The sequence below is a fragment of the Phoenix dactylifera genome, chromosome 1 (genome assembly GCF_009389715.1).
Source record: "Phoenix dactylifera cultivar Barhee BC4 chromosome 1, palm_55x_up_171113_PBpolish2nd_filt_p, whole genome shotgun sequence".
In the NCBI taxonomy this organism is placed as follows: domain Eukaryota; kingdom Viridiplantae; phylum Streptophyta; class Magnoliopsida; order Arecales; family Arecaceae; genus Phoenix; species Phoenix dactylifera.
In genome coordinates, this window is record NC_052392.1 from 5,418,745 (window position 1) to 5,433,818 (window position 15,074).

General features: G+C 36.7%; 1 protein-coding gene across 1 annotated transcript in view; it reads right to left on the reverse strand.

The window, feature by feature from the left end:
- LOC103721247 (cytochrome P450 97B2, chloroplastic) overlaps nucleotides 1-14,646 on the reverse strand; it is a 30,543-nt gene extending 15,897 nt beyond the window's left edge. Inside the window, exons 1-5 of the mRNA XM_008811371.4 lie at nucleotides 14,389-14,646; nucleotides 11,286-11,466; nucleotides 7,221-7,328; nucleotides 5,569-5,653; nucleotides 1,779-2,014 (exon numbers count right to left, since the gene is read on the reverse strand). Of these exons, the coding sequence (XP_008809593.2) occupies nucleotides 1,779-2,014; nucleotides 5,569-5,653; nucleotides 7,221-7,328; nucleotides 11,286-11,466; nucleotides 14,389-14,507 (729 nt within the window). The 5' untranslated portion in view covers nucleotides 14,508-14,646. The remainder of the gene's footprint in view (nucleotides 1-1,778; nucleotides 2,015-5,568; nucleotides 5,654-7,220; nucleotides 7,329-11,285; nucleotides 11,467-14,388) is intronic.
- Between the last annotated feature and the right edge of the window lie 428 nt (nucleotides 14,647-15,074).

Genomic DNA, 15,074 nt, shown 5'->3' on the forward strand with positions numbered 1-15,074 from the left:
TTTATTTTCAAAAAGATATTAGAATTAATAAAAGTTTATACTTGTACTTTGGATACAAACAAAGTTCACTATCTCAGTATCGGGGCCCATACCAGTACCATCATATTACAATGTCGATACATCTGGTATGGTACCCGGTTCGGCATACTGACACCAGTACCGATTCGGTACCGGTACAGTATGGTACGGTCAGTATGCACCAGTACTGACCGATACAGCAAACCTTGGAGATAGGTAGCCATCCACTAAATACCGCACCTCTTCGAGGACACTTTGCTCCAATTTCACACTCATATTGGTCAAAAAAAAAAGTTTTGTTAAATACAAAAAGTGCCATACTCTCAAAAATAGTCACACACTCTTCTCTTTTACAGTTTTTTGCTATCAAGTTAAGCAAAGATTATACTGATTTTATTGTTTGTCATTGTTGTGGTCCTTAATCACTGCAGGCATCTCTATTCTTCCAGGGTAATACTTTTAAGTTCTCTGACAAACCAAATCTTTGCGCTTCAGTTCTGTGTCACATCCTGTCATCAAGCATGCAAACAAGCATTGTGTATAGTGAATGCAATCTCTTTCTTGAGAATAGGATTGGGTCCTTAGTCACTCTTAAGTTCTCTGACAAATATAATTTACGCACTTCAGTTCCATGTGTCATCCTGTCATCAATAAAGCAAACAAGCATTGTGTACAGTGAAGGCAATCTTTTTTTTTCCAAATTGGATTGGCTGGAAGATCCAAAACTACTTATCATCCAAATTGAAAAGAGAAACCATGGGAAATCTGGTCTTGCCACCAGAACTGTGCAAGCGCACACACCATACTCGCCACCCCACTCCTCCAAAAAACCCACAATATAAGCACATTATATGTCATCTACCAGTGAGTCCTAGAATAATGGGGACACCCCAATTATTTTGTACATCCTTGCATCCACCTGCCATCAGTTGCTCGTGAGCATGTAGGTGGATTGGGGCGAGATATCCAAATACGCCTAATCTACAGCCCCAAGTTATCTGCAAGATCAACCACGATGGGCATGCATCTCAGACTGCTTCAAATAGTGCTAAGTACCATTGTTGAAAGAAGACACTATAGCAATTATTGGTCCCATAAAACAGCCCCAACTTGTAAAATTCTGATAATCATTCAAAACCAATCCAGACAATGTCTTAATTTAATCAACAAGAAGTCCAAAGATGTCCAAACTGAAGAAATGCTTCAGTTTGGACAAAATATCATAAAATTAACTTTTCTTCCTGGAGATGAATTTAAGTAGTTGGTTCACTTTTAAAAAGATTATTTATGTATATAATGTGTTTTCTCACTTACAGATCACATAAAGCACATAACAAGAAACCGTATCTAACCTTCACTGTATGAAGTTATGGACAACTATCTACATTCTTGAGCTGAACAGCTAGCTTTACATTCACGGAAGTTGTAAATACAGACACGGCACACAGCAAAGATAATTTACTTTTCTTCCTTTTTTATTTTGATTGGTGGGCGCAAGTGCTCTTCTAATTATCTTTTATCCAAAGAGTTGAAGAAAAAGATAATATAGGCAATGTAGATAGGAAAAGCTACATGAGCAGACATTATTCCACAACATGAGGAGAGTAATCCTCAATTATGCTCACTTGCATATTATAGTGATCAGATTCTCATGGAACAGATGCCTCCTTATCAATTTGATTGATATTGGTAAATATGTCCCAGTGAGAAACAAACAACAATTATGAAGAGTAATAATAGGAGCATATCACTTTTCAAACCTTAATCACAGGAGATTCTTTAGTTACAGAACCAAAGTCGTAGTTGAATACACCCAACCCAATAATGTCAAGTGCCAAACTTGAGAATTCAGCTTCCAGATCCAACTCAATTGATTTTTCACCATGGCCTTCTCTTTCAATGAGTTTATCAAACTTTAATATAGTTCTCTCCGAACAGTTGGTGAAAATTTTGACCATAGCTTCCAGGAACAAAGAATGAAATCCAGGTGTAATAACTGTAACTCATGAAGATGAAACAAAATGGATCAGGATCAATTGGGATTGGCAAGAACTAAGAGCCAAGAAAATTACAGCATTGAGAGCACATTATTAACTTCCTTTCTTTTGGGCATTTGATGAGATTTTTATAGCCAAAGTAGTGAAAAAAGAAAACAAATAAAAGAAACAATTAAGTCGTGATACATGAGAATGACTCCACATAAATTATGGACAGGTAAGTTCATTTTATACGCTGAAGATGTAAATGAAAAGTCCAGTTCAAGATGTAAATGCATCAGACCTTCTTGAAGATGTAAGTGCAAGATGCAAATGAAAGGTCTTAGTTCATGGGTTCCTTCTTGCACTTTCTAAACCCTTTCAGAAAGATGGAGGTCAAAGTAGATTTAAGTACCATGCTGCACCTGTCTCTACAGGCTGTACTATACCATATTGGTGATGAACCAGAACTTGTTATGCCTCTTGCTAACCTACCATACCATTACAAAGTAATTGATGTCACCTTTGTTGTGCTAGCACCATGTACCATACTGTGTATCCATAAGGTACATACCAATACCATACCATACTAGCATCCAACCAATACATGTAGTGATACCAAAATTTTAATCCTTAGGTCAAATTTTCTCTTATTTCACAAGTTTGAGTGTAATATTTTGTAAGTATTGCAGCATTACATCACTATGGCCTTCATTGATACTTCTACAAAAACCAAAGTTAGGCAACATTAAAAATGCAATATGACATACAAATAGAAATTATAGTGCAATTCCATATTAGCATTGCATCCATGCACCCACCAAAGGAAAGAGAAAATGGCAAAAAAAAAATCTAAGGGTCGTAAATGGAATTTGTTAAGAAATAAGGACCCGCTAAGTCATGCTAGAAATGGGCCTGGCCACTCTATTACCTAAGCTCAGCCCGAAAAGTATCTTCAGGCGTTAGGCTGAGCCTAGGCCTGAAAAATCGAAACATGAGTCGGCCTAACCCTGACCTAAGCCCAACCTGAAGTTCGAGCAAGCCCAACAATGGTGGAGCCCAATCTAACCTAACACAAATCAAGCTCCATCTAGCCCAACCTAAAAAAAGAAAGAGAAAAGAGGATCCAACGTCCCACCACCACCCTCCACATCCCCCCACCCAACCCACCCCCATCACCCCCACCCACAACATCCCCAACCCCCCCCCCCCCACCCGCGTACACACTTGGAGTTGGCCAATCAGCCTACCTTTGTCGGCCAAGATTAGAGATATAAAGAGACCCAAAACAAGAGGGCTGGAAGGGGTGTGTCGTGCTATCCATCATGTTGTCAGCCAAGACCACCATCTGCTTGGGAGATAAGTGTCCCAACGACCAACAACATGGTACAATGTACCGGTTGATACTGGTGTGTACCGGTATATCATCCTATACTGAACCGGTATGCAGTACGAAGGAATTTTGAGTATCTGTACGCCAAATCAACCTCCATAACACACGTAAAGATATTGTACCAAGATGTTACCGGTATGCGGTCTAGTACCGAGACAACGAAGCTTCGCCAATGAAGCTAGGGTGCAAGATAAGGAGAGCTTGAGTCCTAGCCATAAGAGGCCTGGTCCAAGTCAGGCTTGTCTGACTGATCAAGCTTTGGACCTAGAGATAGGCTCGGGCTTTGGGTCTAGGTTTAAGCCAAGACTAGACCTAAACCTAGCTTCAAGCTCAAAAATTCAGGCCCGCACCCGATTTGATTCTCATCTAGCCAAGCTAAAGCCCGGCTCATGTCCAACCCTACTGCTAAACAATTGTAAATTTATCGAGTCAATAAGCGAAAAAGCAAAAGAGATATGTGGTAGCAGCAAGGTTTGCCGTACCGGTTGGTACCAGTGCATACCGACCGTACCAAACCGTAACAGTATCAAACCGGTATACAGTACGAAGGGCATATCGACACTCGGTACGCCAACCGGATACTGTAACGCACGTACCGACACTATAATAGGATGGTACCGATATGGGTTATAGAACCAAGATGGTGAATATTGGGTAGCACTCTAGTAAGATAATGATGTAAGATCTATAAAAGGATTGAGTAGATTCTTGTAATAACCAACATCAAACCAAAAATGCACCAAATCTATATCCGATATAAAACGACTCAAACAACGGAAGAGCCTATGATGAAATCTATAAGGAGAATTCCTTTGGCCTTTAATAAATTATTTTGTTTGTTGTTACCTTAATATACTCATTTTACTTATTCATGCATGTGTATGAATATCAGGTTTCTTTACATCTTTACATTTCTAATTTTCTGAATTTTTCAATTATTTGCAAACTTTTAACAAATCTCTCACATACCATGCCCAAATTCAACATATTTCTTTTTAGATAAACCACTACTGAATGTCAAGTTATAAATGTGCTAAAGAGTTCCTAATTATTACTAAACAGTCCAAAACTACATCTAGTAAGATCGAGATCCAACAAAATCCCCATTCTGATAAGCTTCTAGTCCAACTAGAATTCCTTAAGATGATCAACCAAACCTGCTTGTAACCCAAAGTAGTTGATAATAGTTTCCACCAAAAACAACTGCAATACTACCAGACTGATTTAATGCTGAGAGCACCTAAACAATTTCTGCATTGTCTTGACAACTTGAAAGAAGTAAAGAAATTTAACAAAGAAGAAATAAACTTTCTGATGATGTTCTCCTATGAATTGAACCATAGTTTGAATGATTTCTAACCTCTTAAAGTAATCCTATACTAAGCACAAAGCATCTTAGTCTCAGTAATTCAATAAGCTGATGAGCTTGTTGTCAGCGGACTGATTTGATGGTCTGAACTGCATTAGGCCCAAAGATGTTAACTGTAGTGCTAACTCGAACTGAACTATATATTCATCATTACACCTAAGATCCAACAGCAAAGTCAAGACAAACTGCATAAATCTGTATAGGCTACATTCGCAGTGTATCAAGGATTGCATGCATATTATAAGTCTGCAGTAGAGACCTGCAATTTCTCATAATGGTAAGCCACACTGGAAATTCAGGTGGGTAATGGCAGACAAGAAGCACTGTGAAGAGACAGATTAGACAAAAAAGTTGTTCACAGCTAACTGCTCATCAACCATAACAATTTTTTTCTGGAAATATACCAAAAAGATTATATAAGAAAAAAAACAAGGAAAGTGTACATTTACTTCAGCTAAGACTTCAAAACCTTAGATGCCCTACAGTTGACCATACTGGTTCCTAATACTACTGTGGAAAAAACATCCTATATGATACTTGGTAGACCACTTCTGCAATGTAAATAATAGGATCAGAAATCGTATTCCTATATGCTTATGATAGAAATGCACCCAAAAAAATATAACAAATAAGACAATAATATATAGAAGCTACTGAGAGCTTTATATAAGTCAGTATATGTAAAAAAAAAAAAATTAAATGTCATTGTTTATATTGTATATTACAACAAGAATATATGCATTTAAAAAAATTATATGAATAAATGCTTTCTAGCAAAAAAAATATATATATATACTGCACAATTTTCTAACCTTTTCTCCTCATTTTCCAAGTTTCAATATCTGCAGGTATAAGCCCTTTTCCCATTATTGGTTCTAAGATTTCAGCAAGAACCCCCTATTTGAAAATAGAACACATGGTTATAAACAATTAGAGGATACAAGCTATCACATGACAAAAAGAGAAAAGAAGCTTTACTGTGACAGTTGAGACATCATTTATAAGATACTGTTGATACAGGATAGTCATGAAAGCTCATAGCATCATGAGAAGATTTTCTACCTTAATAAATTTCAGATGTCAACAGAAATTACAATCTTTAATTCATATTGGAGTATGGTAGTCAATTATGTCCATTGATGACTACCCTGGATATGGAACCACCAATTTGATGAGCCACAATTTTTTTTAATGTACAAAGAGTTTAGAAACTGCAAGAGTTAACAACTATGAAAACCCATAACAACATTCAGAAAACAAGGGAGTGACTATCTCTCTAGTGAGTTCTGAGATAGTAGTGTGACAACTAGGAAAATCATTAAAGACAGACCAGGAAGGTGACTACCACTCCATTGAATTCTTCAGGTGACTTAGAAAGCAAGATTGTTTCTAAGTTGATAGCTCTAAGCATGGTATGCCATACCAGTACATACCAGGCATACCATACTATACCAGTACCAAACCAATACAAGGTACGGGGGCATACCGATTATCATTACGCCAAACTGATCCTGAACCGGCGTAACGTAATACAAATATGGGGTCTAGTACCGAGATTGTGAACCTTGGCTCTAAGTGCATCTTAGTAGAATGGCACATCTGAGATAAAAATTCATATATTGACAAATATAATAAGCTTTATAATTTATATTAATAGAGAGCAATGGTTCAGCAATCTGTGTATGATAGGAAATTGTCGAAGAAAAGATGGAGTGAAGGAACCAAATAAAGTATGATATATAGCCAATAAATGACTTAGTTGTTGCAAGATCCTACCAAAAGTTGATGTGAAGCCAGGAACAATGACCATTTGCTCTGCTAAACATTAAACTCAAGGAACAAGTGTTGACAGTGAACAAGTAATCCACCAAAAGATAGTAATAGGATAATATCCAAAAATATAAACTTGCAGTTGGCTACGAAACTCCACATATCTCATAAACATTGTAGGTGATAACAATGTGCATATGATTTTACAGCTAAAGGCAAGTTGTGCCCCTAAAAGCCCTCTGCATCTTCAGGTGATAAATTGAAGATACATATATGCATTCTACTGCTAGATAAAAATCAATCAAGCTACTACTTTGCAGATAATGCTTAAATATAATGAAGTTAGTCATCCTGATACATAGAATGGTTCCCATTGGCACAAATCTCTAAAATCTAGATATTATCAGACTTCCATAGAAAGATTAACAAACAGTATAAATGTAGCAGGAGAATATGCACATAATATGATACAACAGATAATTTAGCTTAAGTATTGAAAATATCAATAAATGGCACATAAGCAGGGGATCCAGGGTTCAAAAGCAGAAAAATACAAATCTTTATATGTAAAAACAGTAAAAGGTAATAACTATCTTGTGTAGTCTAGAGAGATTCAAAAGAAAAGCTATAATAAAACAGGGGATGACAGGCTTAACAAAAGATTGGCGGCAAAAAATTCATTACAGTCACATACCTTGTCATAAGAAAACGCATTTTCTCGAAGGATATGCCTTGCCACAATGGGATCAGATACAACAACAAATGATTTTGGTCCAAAAGCAAGTTTGTAAACCGAACCATGCTGCAAGGAGAAATAGAAACATCTTAGAGATTCAGGTTTGTCCTTGATGACTACAAAATCGACAATCACATCATCCAAGTTATGTGAAGGGGAAAGATATTACGAAGTAATTATGGACGGACTATATCTATATAAAGAAGATAATATCCTACAAAAGAAACGATGTTTTGTTTGAGAAGTAATTATGGACAAGGTTTTTGAAGAAAAGAAAAGAAAATACTGTTCAAAGGAAAGTTACTGAAGTTAAAACTAACTAGATTTCTAGTTTGCTGCAGATTGTGGACATCACTAGTCGAGGTGATTGTTGGATTGTTCTGGACACTTAGTTTAGTTATAAGAAATAGGCTTTTCTGGTTGTGAGTGTGTACATAGCAAGGATTCTTTGGACGGCAATATAACTCGATCAATGCAAAGGGAAATGTCTGGTCAGCAATTTGCTTCTAGGATCTAAAACCTGACTTACTGGACTCCAATTTGACTTGACAGAAGGGAGGGAATAGTCCAATTAACGACTTAATTTAGAAATTTAATTCAAGGCTTCTTAGCTTCTAGTTTGACCTAATGGACTCAGAGGGAAAAGTCTATTTAAGAATTTGAATTCAGAAATACAAAAACAAAGAAGTTCTAATTTTCTGCTTTTAACGAACTAATCTGTAGGGATAAATTGATAAAGGAAAATAACATAGGACTTTTTAGATCCCCTTTTTTCATGACCTAGTTAGATTCCAAATTTGACTCGGGGGATTTAGACGGCTAAGTCCAATTAATGATTTAATTTCCAGAGCAGGTGACTTGTTGGATTTTAAATTGACTAAATGGACTTAGAGGGCTAAGCCCAATTAATGATTTAATTTCCTGATCAGAGGACTTGTTGGATTTTAGTTTGACTAAATGGACTTAGAGGACCAACTGCAATCATGAACCAAGATAGTTGAAGATTTTCAAACTTCGTTGCACACTTGATTGATCGACTAATGGGACTAAATCCAATTTGATTTTGCTGACAAAGTCAAAAGGGCTATGTCCAATATCCAATTAGATATTAGGAATCCTATAATTACCAGAAAACTAGTTTTTTGACTGATGGACTTGGGGGATTTAATGGACTTTAAAGACTAGCTCTAATTCAATATCTTTTCAAAATCTAAAAATAAAGAAATTTTAGATCAATGAATGGCCTTGTGGTTTGTATGGAGTCAGTTTGCATGTATGAGGAGTTGCCGGTTCCTAGCACAAAGCATATGGAAGTTGTGTGTCTTAAAAAAAGCATATGAAAGTCTAATTAAATCTTCTGGGAATGTAGGGGCCTATATTTAACTTAGCTAGGCTTATGAGCCTATACTTAACTGAATTGGACATGTAGAGTCCTTTGAGACTGTTGTAGTCTTTTGGACCCAAACAACCAAAATAGGCCTATAGAACCCACTTTGACTACAATGGGCCTTTGGCCCAAGTTAGTTCAAATAGACCTTTAGGGCTCATTTTGGGCTCCAATGAGCTTTTCGGCCTAAGATTAGATCAAATCAGGCTTATAGGACCCACTCTATGCTTTAATGGATCTTATATGCATATTTTAAGCTGAAGTAGTGAGGCCCATTTTAGGTTTTAATAAGCTCTTGAACACATACTTGTGATATGACAAATTTGATTAGTTTAAAAATATGGAGCTCACATTATTACTCAAAAGATTGCTAGCATAGAACCTACTAGCTCTATAAATGGCTTAACCATGTCAAATTTCATAGGCCAAATGCATAATTTTACAAGCCAAATCGGTTGCAAATTGGTTTGTAGGCCGTAGTAGCACTCAGTTAGTTTCAATGTGCGAAATCTATAGAATTCTTTTACTATTTTTTCCTTAATAGCAAATATTAAGTTCTTATGCATATTGGCCCTATACTAGCTAGTACACATTGTCCCAGCCCTGAGCCAATGTAATAGCAGCGATATGTGTTGAGAATGGCCGAACGAGGCCGAGATAACTAGGGGAAGCTTGAACCAACCCTGAATTATAGGGAACCAAGCAAAACCACCAGTTACTAATTGGGATGGGCTTTAAAGGATGATATTGCCTGTGCACCATTTTCAATGCTGGAACAAGCAAAGAAAGAGTGGTGGAGGTGCCCACAACCAGACTTCACGCATATGGAGCTCCAATCGATGTCGTAGAGCAAAATATCTGGTCAAAACAAAAGATAGTTGGGGTTTTGGATTGAACCCCAAAACCTTCCCTAAATTTCACATAGATCCAAAAATAGCCTAAGCAAATGGTGTTTGGTCGGGCCAATTTTCGTATATATTACTGAATACTAGCTATAGACTATTTCATCATGAATTTCAGTAGTGTTTAGTAACATTCATTAATTCAATAGTTTCTAATGAATCAAGTGTTAATTTTAGCATGCATATGTTTCGTATGTATTTTCATTCCAAGTTATCTGAAGTAACATAGTAAGCATATAATACAAAAACTTCAATAAACATCTAAAACAATGACTAGGGCATTTTAATAAATACTCTTACTACATTTCTTGCAAAAACAAAGAAATAACAATATAAGAAAAAAGAGGAAGAAAAATATGGAAGTCATATAGGCCATGGGCATACCAGCTGTACCAAAGTGTATCAGTTGATATAGTTTGTTGGTACAAAACAGTATGTGCACTTTGTTGTTATGATGCATTACTGCACATACCATACCCACACCACATCAATATGATGCTGATACTCAATATTTGAATACTTGCTTGATAGTACGCCAAAATTTATCAAAGTTGCATATCCTAAGATCCTAACAATAAAAATACTACAAACGGGGTCTTGCTTTATTTTATTTTTTTATTATTTTTTTTATTTAAGCAAAATTGTCAGCATTAGAGATGAAACTAGGGCTACAAGTGGATCGCATTGACCCACTCTCGATACTTAAATGACCCAAAAAATAACCTGGTCCTATCTAGGACCAGAACCCAAGTTATTTCAATTAGGCTTGGACTGAAAATATAATCATTTTGAATATGGATTGGACTTGAATCACTAATTACCCTGATCCAAACCCAGACCAGCCCGAAAGTTATACACTATATATTTAAAAAAAAAATTCTTAAATTTATCATATGTAACCATAGGTATCCATTATTTCATGTTGTTGATTATCAATTATACATGGTTGTCAATTAAAATCGTATGTGGAACAGGTTTTTTATAATGTCTATATGCTATTTAGTGATATTTTATTGCACGGCATGTATATGATATAATTAGATAATCAAATTATACAAGCTTATAATGGTTTACATTTGGTTTATTCTTTATCCAATTTGACTCCAAAAACCCCATGGATTGATAAAATAATCATGAACCCAGTGTGATCCAACTGAACGGAAATGGCTTAGGCTTGGGTTCAATTTTTTTATCCAATTCAAATATGGCTTGGATTCAGTTTGTCCCATCCCAGATCCATCCCGACATGCTTGCAGTCATAGCTGAAACCATCAAAAAACATGTGAAAATCATTTTTCTTAAGCAAAACTGGAATAAATTTTCAAACTTTATTGCAGATATTATCTTCAATCGTCGGGATAGTTCAACTCCAGAACCTGATTCAAGTCCAAGAAAACTTTTAAGCGGCTACCTACGAAATGTGTTTTCAAAGAACATATGGCAAATACATTTGCATGCGCCATGTAAAAACTATGGAAGCACATATCCATAGTTGCTGCAATTTTTTTTTATGTTTCATGGACTTCTTTAATAGATAAGTATATTTTTGACTATGACAGAAAAAGAACGCTATAACACTTTATAGAGTTAAAGTTAAAAATAAAAGATATTATAATTAGTGTTACTACATCCTACTTGAAGCACATGATACTATGAATCCATTTAAGTCATACATAATACCGAAAGCAGAATCAAAATCACAAAAAATACAAAGAAAATGGAAGGAGGAAACACCTCGAGAAACCAATCATAGAGTGAAAAGAAAAGAGGCCGACCAAACAGATCAGAGACGGCGCCATCAGCAACTGGCATTGTTTCAAGAATACCCCCACTTAATAAATTAGTAAGAAGGTTGCTTGCATTGTCCAGCAGATTTCTTTTCGTCTTTGGCTTTTCAATACTAGTTGATTGGCACCTGCATGAACACCATAAGCATATTTAATGTCAAGGGTCCAAAGTTACAATATAATCATAATCAGGGGCGGCTCAATACACTCTGGGGCCTAAGGCGAATCCAATGAATGAGGCCTTTTTTTTTTAATAATAATTTTTTTAATAAATATAAAATACTTAAAAAAAATATGAAAATAGATAGCTATCAAGTACACTATTTCAACCATGAATCTAACAAAGATAGACAAGAAGCCTTTCCAATTAATATAATTCTTGAATGAAAGCACATAAAAATAATTATTCTAAATGAAGGGTCATGAAACTGATTAAATAACTGAGATAATACTTGGCAATACTGTTTACCATGTCAAGCAAGAGCCGGATAAGAAAAGGTCATCCCATGGCACTTCATGGTCAAGGTAAAGAAAAGAATTTGTCCATAAAAAAACCTCTCAATAAGAGAAAGTAGGGTCATTATGGGAAATTCACTCCATCAAATTAATAAAAGTCCCATCCACCATCTCCCCTTCAAGTGAGTACCCAAGCAGCAACTGCAACATCACGGCACAGCAGCCATTCAACCCCCTCCCTCCTTTTCTCTCTCTACCACCCAAGAGGGGAGAAGAAACCGAGAGGAGAAAACTAAAAGTATCTCCACCCTCCAAGACGTCCATCTCCAATCCCCCTATCTTTCTTCCGGATGGCCCAGCTGGATCAGGAGTAATGTGAGGGAAGGAAAACCAAGACCAAAACCAAAAAAGAGAAGGGATGAAAGGTAAGAGTGGCTTCAGGCGTCTATCAAGCCAACCAAATCCCTCCTCTCTCTCTCTCCCTCCACCCCCCCCCAAAAAAAAAAAACTATTGTCCCCAACTTCCAAATTGCCCCTCTGCAGGCTAGGAAACTCTCCACCGATGGAGGGGGGAAGATTCGTAGCCAGCTCCTGATCCCGTTTATATGGGGCCTTTGCTTCCTTTTGGTCAGCCTCCCGGGGCCTTAGGCGACCGCCTCAGTCGCCTAAGGCTCGGGCCGGCCCTGATCATAATCATAATCATCTAGCCTTTTCCAACTATTTAGACCCTTCAATTTTTCAAATATTATGCAAGCATCCAAAGTTATATAATATTTTAAAAATGGAAAGAGAAATCATTTCGTGTACAGATAAAACGAAATTCAGAAAATTTTCACCGCAGCAATCACCAAATCTTGATTGTTGGAGTCTAAATCTTACTTGTCCAAATATACTGAATACAAATTGGAACAACAACAAGATAATTGTACTTAGCAGATTTTCATTAGAATAAATATGTCTCCGAATTCATGGCTGCAGAGAGGTAGAAACACCACATGTGATGGGATGCTAGGAGATGTCTTGGGCACTGAGATTCCCTGTCTGGGAGGTATTTGAGATAGAGGAAAACTTCAGTCTGATTTTAAATTAAGAAAGGAAAATCAGAGCTGACATCTCCTGCATGTGACCCTTTTTTTTTAAACAATGTTAGCCCATTATAATTCATTGAGAGCATAAAAACGATATATAAAGGGTTGGAATCAGCTGTATTAACTTCATGTGCCTTCAGTCAAAGATTTCAGAAAGCTGGAATTTAGTTCCAGCAATATAAAGTAATGCAAAGTAATATTTCAAACCCAGAAAAGTTAAATTGATTATATCTTCAATGGAGCCTAAAAGATGTAAAAAGGCAGCTTTATCTTGTTGTTCGAGCTTAGATATTTCTTCCCACATTTAATTCAACACATGTAATCACAAGAGAGAGAAAATTGGAAGGAAACTTGAAGATTTACCTCCAAAGCTCTTGGAAATTAACTTCTTGCTAACTTCTAGGGAGCTGTGATGGATTCACTCCACTGGAAATATATTGGCATTTCACTAAATTTGTTAAAAAAGAGGAGGGTCCCTTATGCGACAAATATCGAATGTAGATTTATTCCAAGATGAAAGCAAGCAACCCTTTTATAGACCTGAATTCAGTGTATATCCCAACTAAAATATTTCGAGTATTCCTTAAAAATTTAGCAAAAGAATAGAAGACAATGAAAAAAAAAAATAAGATAAATAAAGAGCCAGTAGTGGCTCTTTGTAACATAAGGTGAGAGGATTTTTTTATTCGTTGCTTGCTCATAGTGGGCCGTGAAAATGCTTGGCCTTCTTCTATCATATAACTCTCACCCAAAAAGAAGACCCATGTAGAGTTACTTTACCAGTAACAGGTCCATTCCCTCTGAAGTTCACTTAACGGATCTCACTGATGTAGAAGGGATTCACCTTAAACGCCGGAAGAGGCCCTATTTTAATGAAGCAAGCGATTCATCTCATTCTTTACTCAGATAAATCCACATTCCTCAAAACTGAAGAATGGTTAGACAAAATGGCAAGAACAACAGATGACTATCTTAAAAACTAGCACCCAGACGTAACCTACAAATATCACTGCTAACAAATTCTCCAATATATTTCAAGAACCAATAATTCCACCTGCTTTGAAGCAGCCAAATTCTCCAATATATTCATCAAAACTGAAGAACGGTTAGACAAAATGGCAAGAACAACAGATGACTATCTTAAAAACTAACACCCAGATGTAACCCACAAAGATCACAGCGAACAAATTCTCCAATATATTTCAAGAACCAAAATTTCCACTTGGTTTGAAGCAAGCAAACACGTTCATCTCCTTTTCTACTCAGCTATATCTAATTACAAAACGGAAACAGAATAATTGGCAAACAAAACTTCTTGAAAAACTGGTATCAAGACTAAAATCTACAAAGATCTGCCAACAAACTGCCCAATCTAACCCACGAACCGTTCTTTTCCCTTGTTCTTAAAAAATTATCCCTTCTTTAACGCAGTTAGAGTAGCAAAACCCAAGCACGAAACACGTCAAATGGGTAGACAGAAGAGATTATAAAGAAGATGAAGTCCACCTGGTCTGAGAGCGTTTCTTGGGGAAAACCGACCGAGGGGGCCCAATTTGGGACGATTGAGGCTTGTGGAGGCCGCCATTAGCGACCGCTGGGAGCTGCAGCAGAGCTAAAGAATTCATGGCTGATTCCAATTTCCAAGCTCCAAAGCACGAGCGGAAACAAAAAGAAGGCGACAACGACGGGTAGTGGTGCGCGCCGAGCCGAAGCGGTGGCGGTGGAAGCGGTGCGCGCACTCACGCTCTTGTGGCGGTGGGATTTTATATTTTTTCCAGGTTAAGGACAGCCAAGATTCCCTTCTGTTTTTTTTTTTTTGGCTGCTTTTTAAGGGCATACACGTTGAAAAGAAAAATCATCCATGCCCCGGCGAAAAAAAAAAAAAAAATAGATGCAAGGGTAGAACCAGAGCTATCATGGCTCCATTAATGATATTTAACATGCTTTTAGTCTTATCTGGATTTGATTTAGTTTAAAAAAAAATACGTTGATTCAAAAATTTATTTTTTTTGGTAAAGTTTTGAAAGTTTTAAAATATAAAAAGTAGAGATTAAATAAGAAAAATTATGGATACTCTCTAGGCATGCGCCTATGTGCGATTGGTACAGATGCTGAGACCCACAGCTACATCAACCTCTTTTCAAACACCGACCGTTGTAGAATACGAACGTCGAGCATGGGATACTTGAACA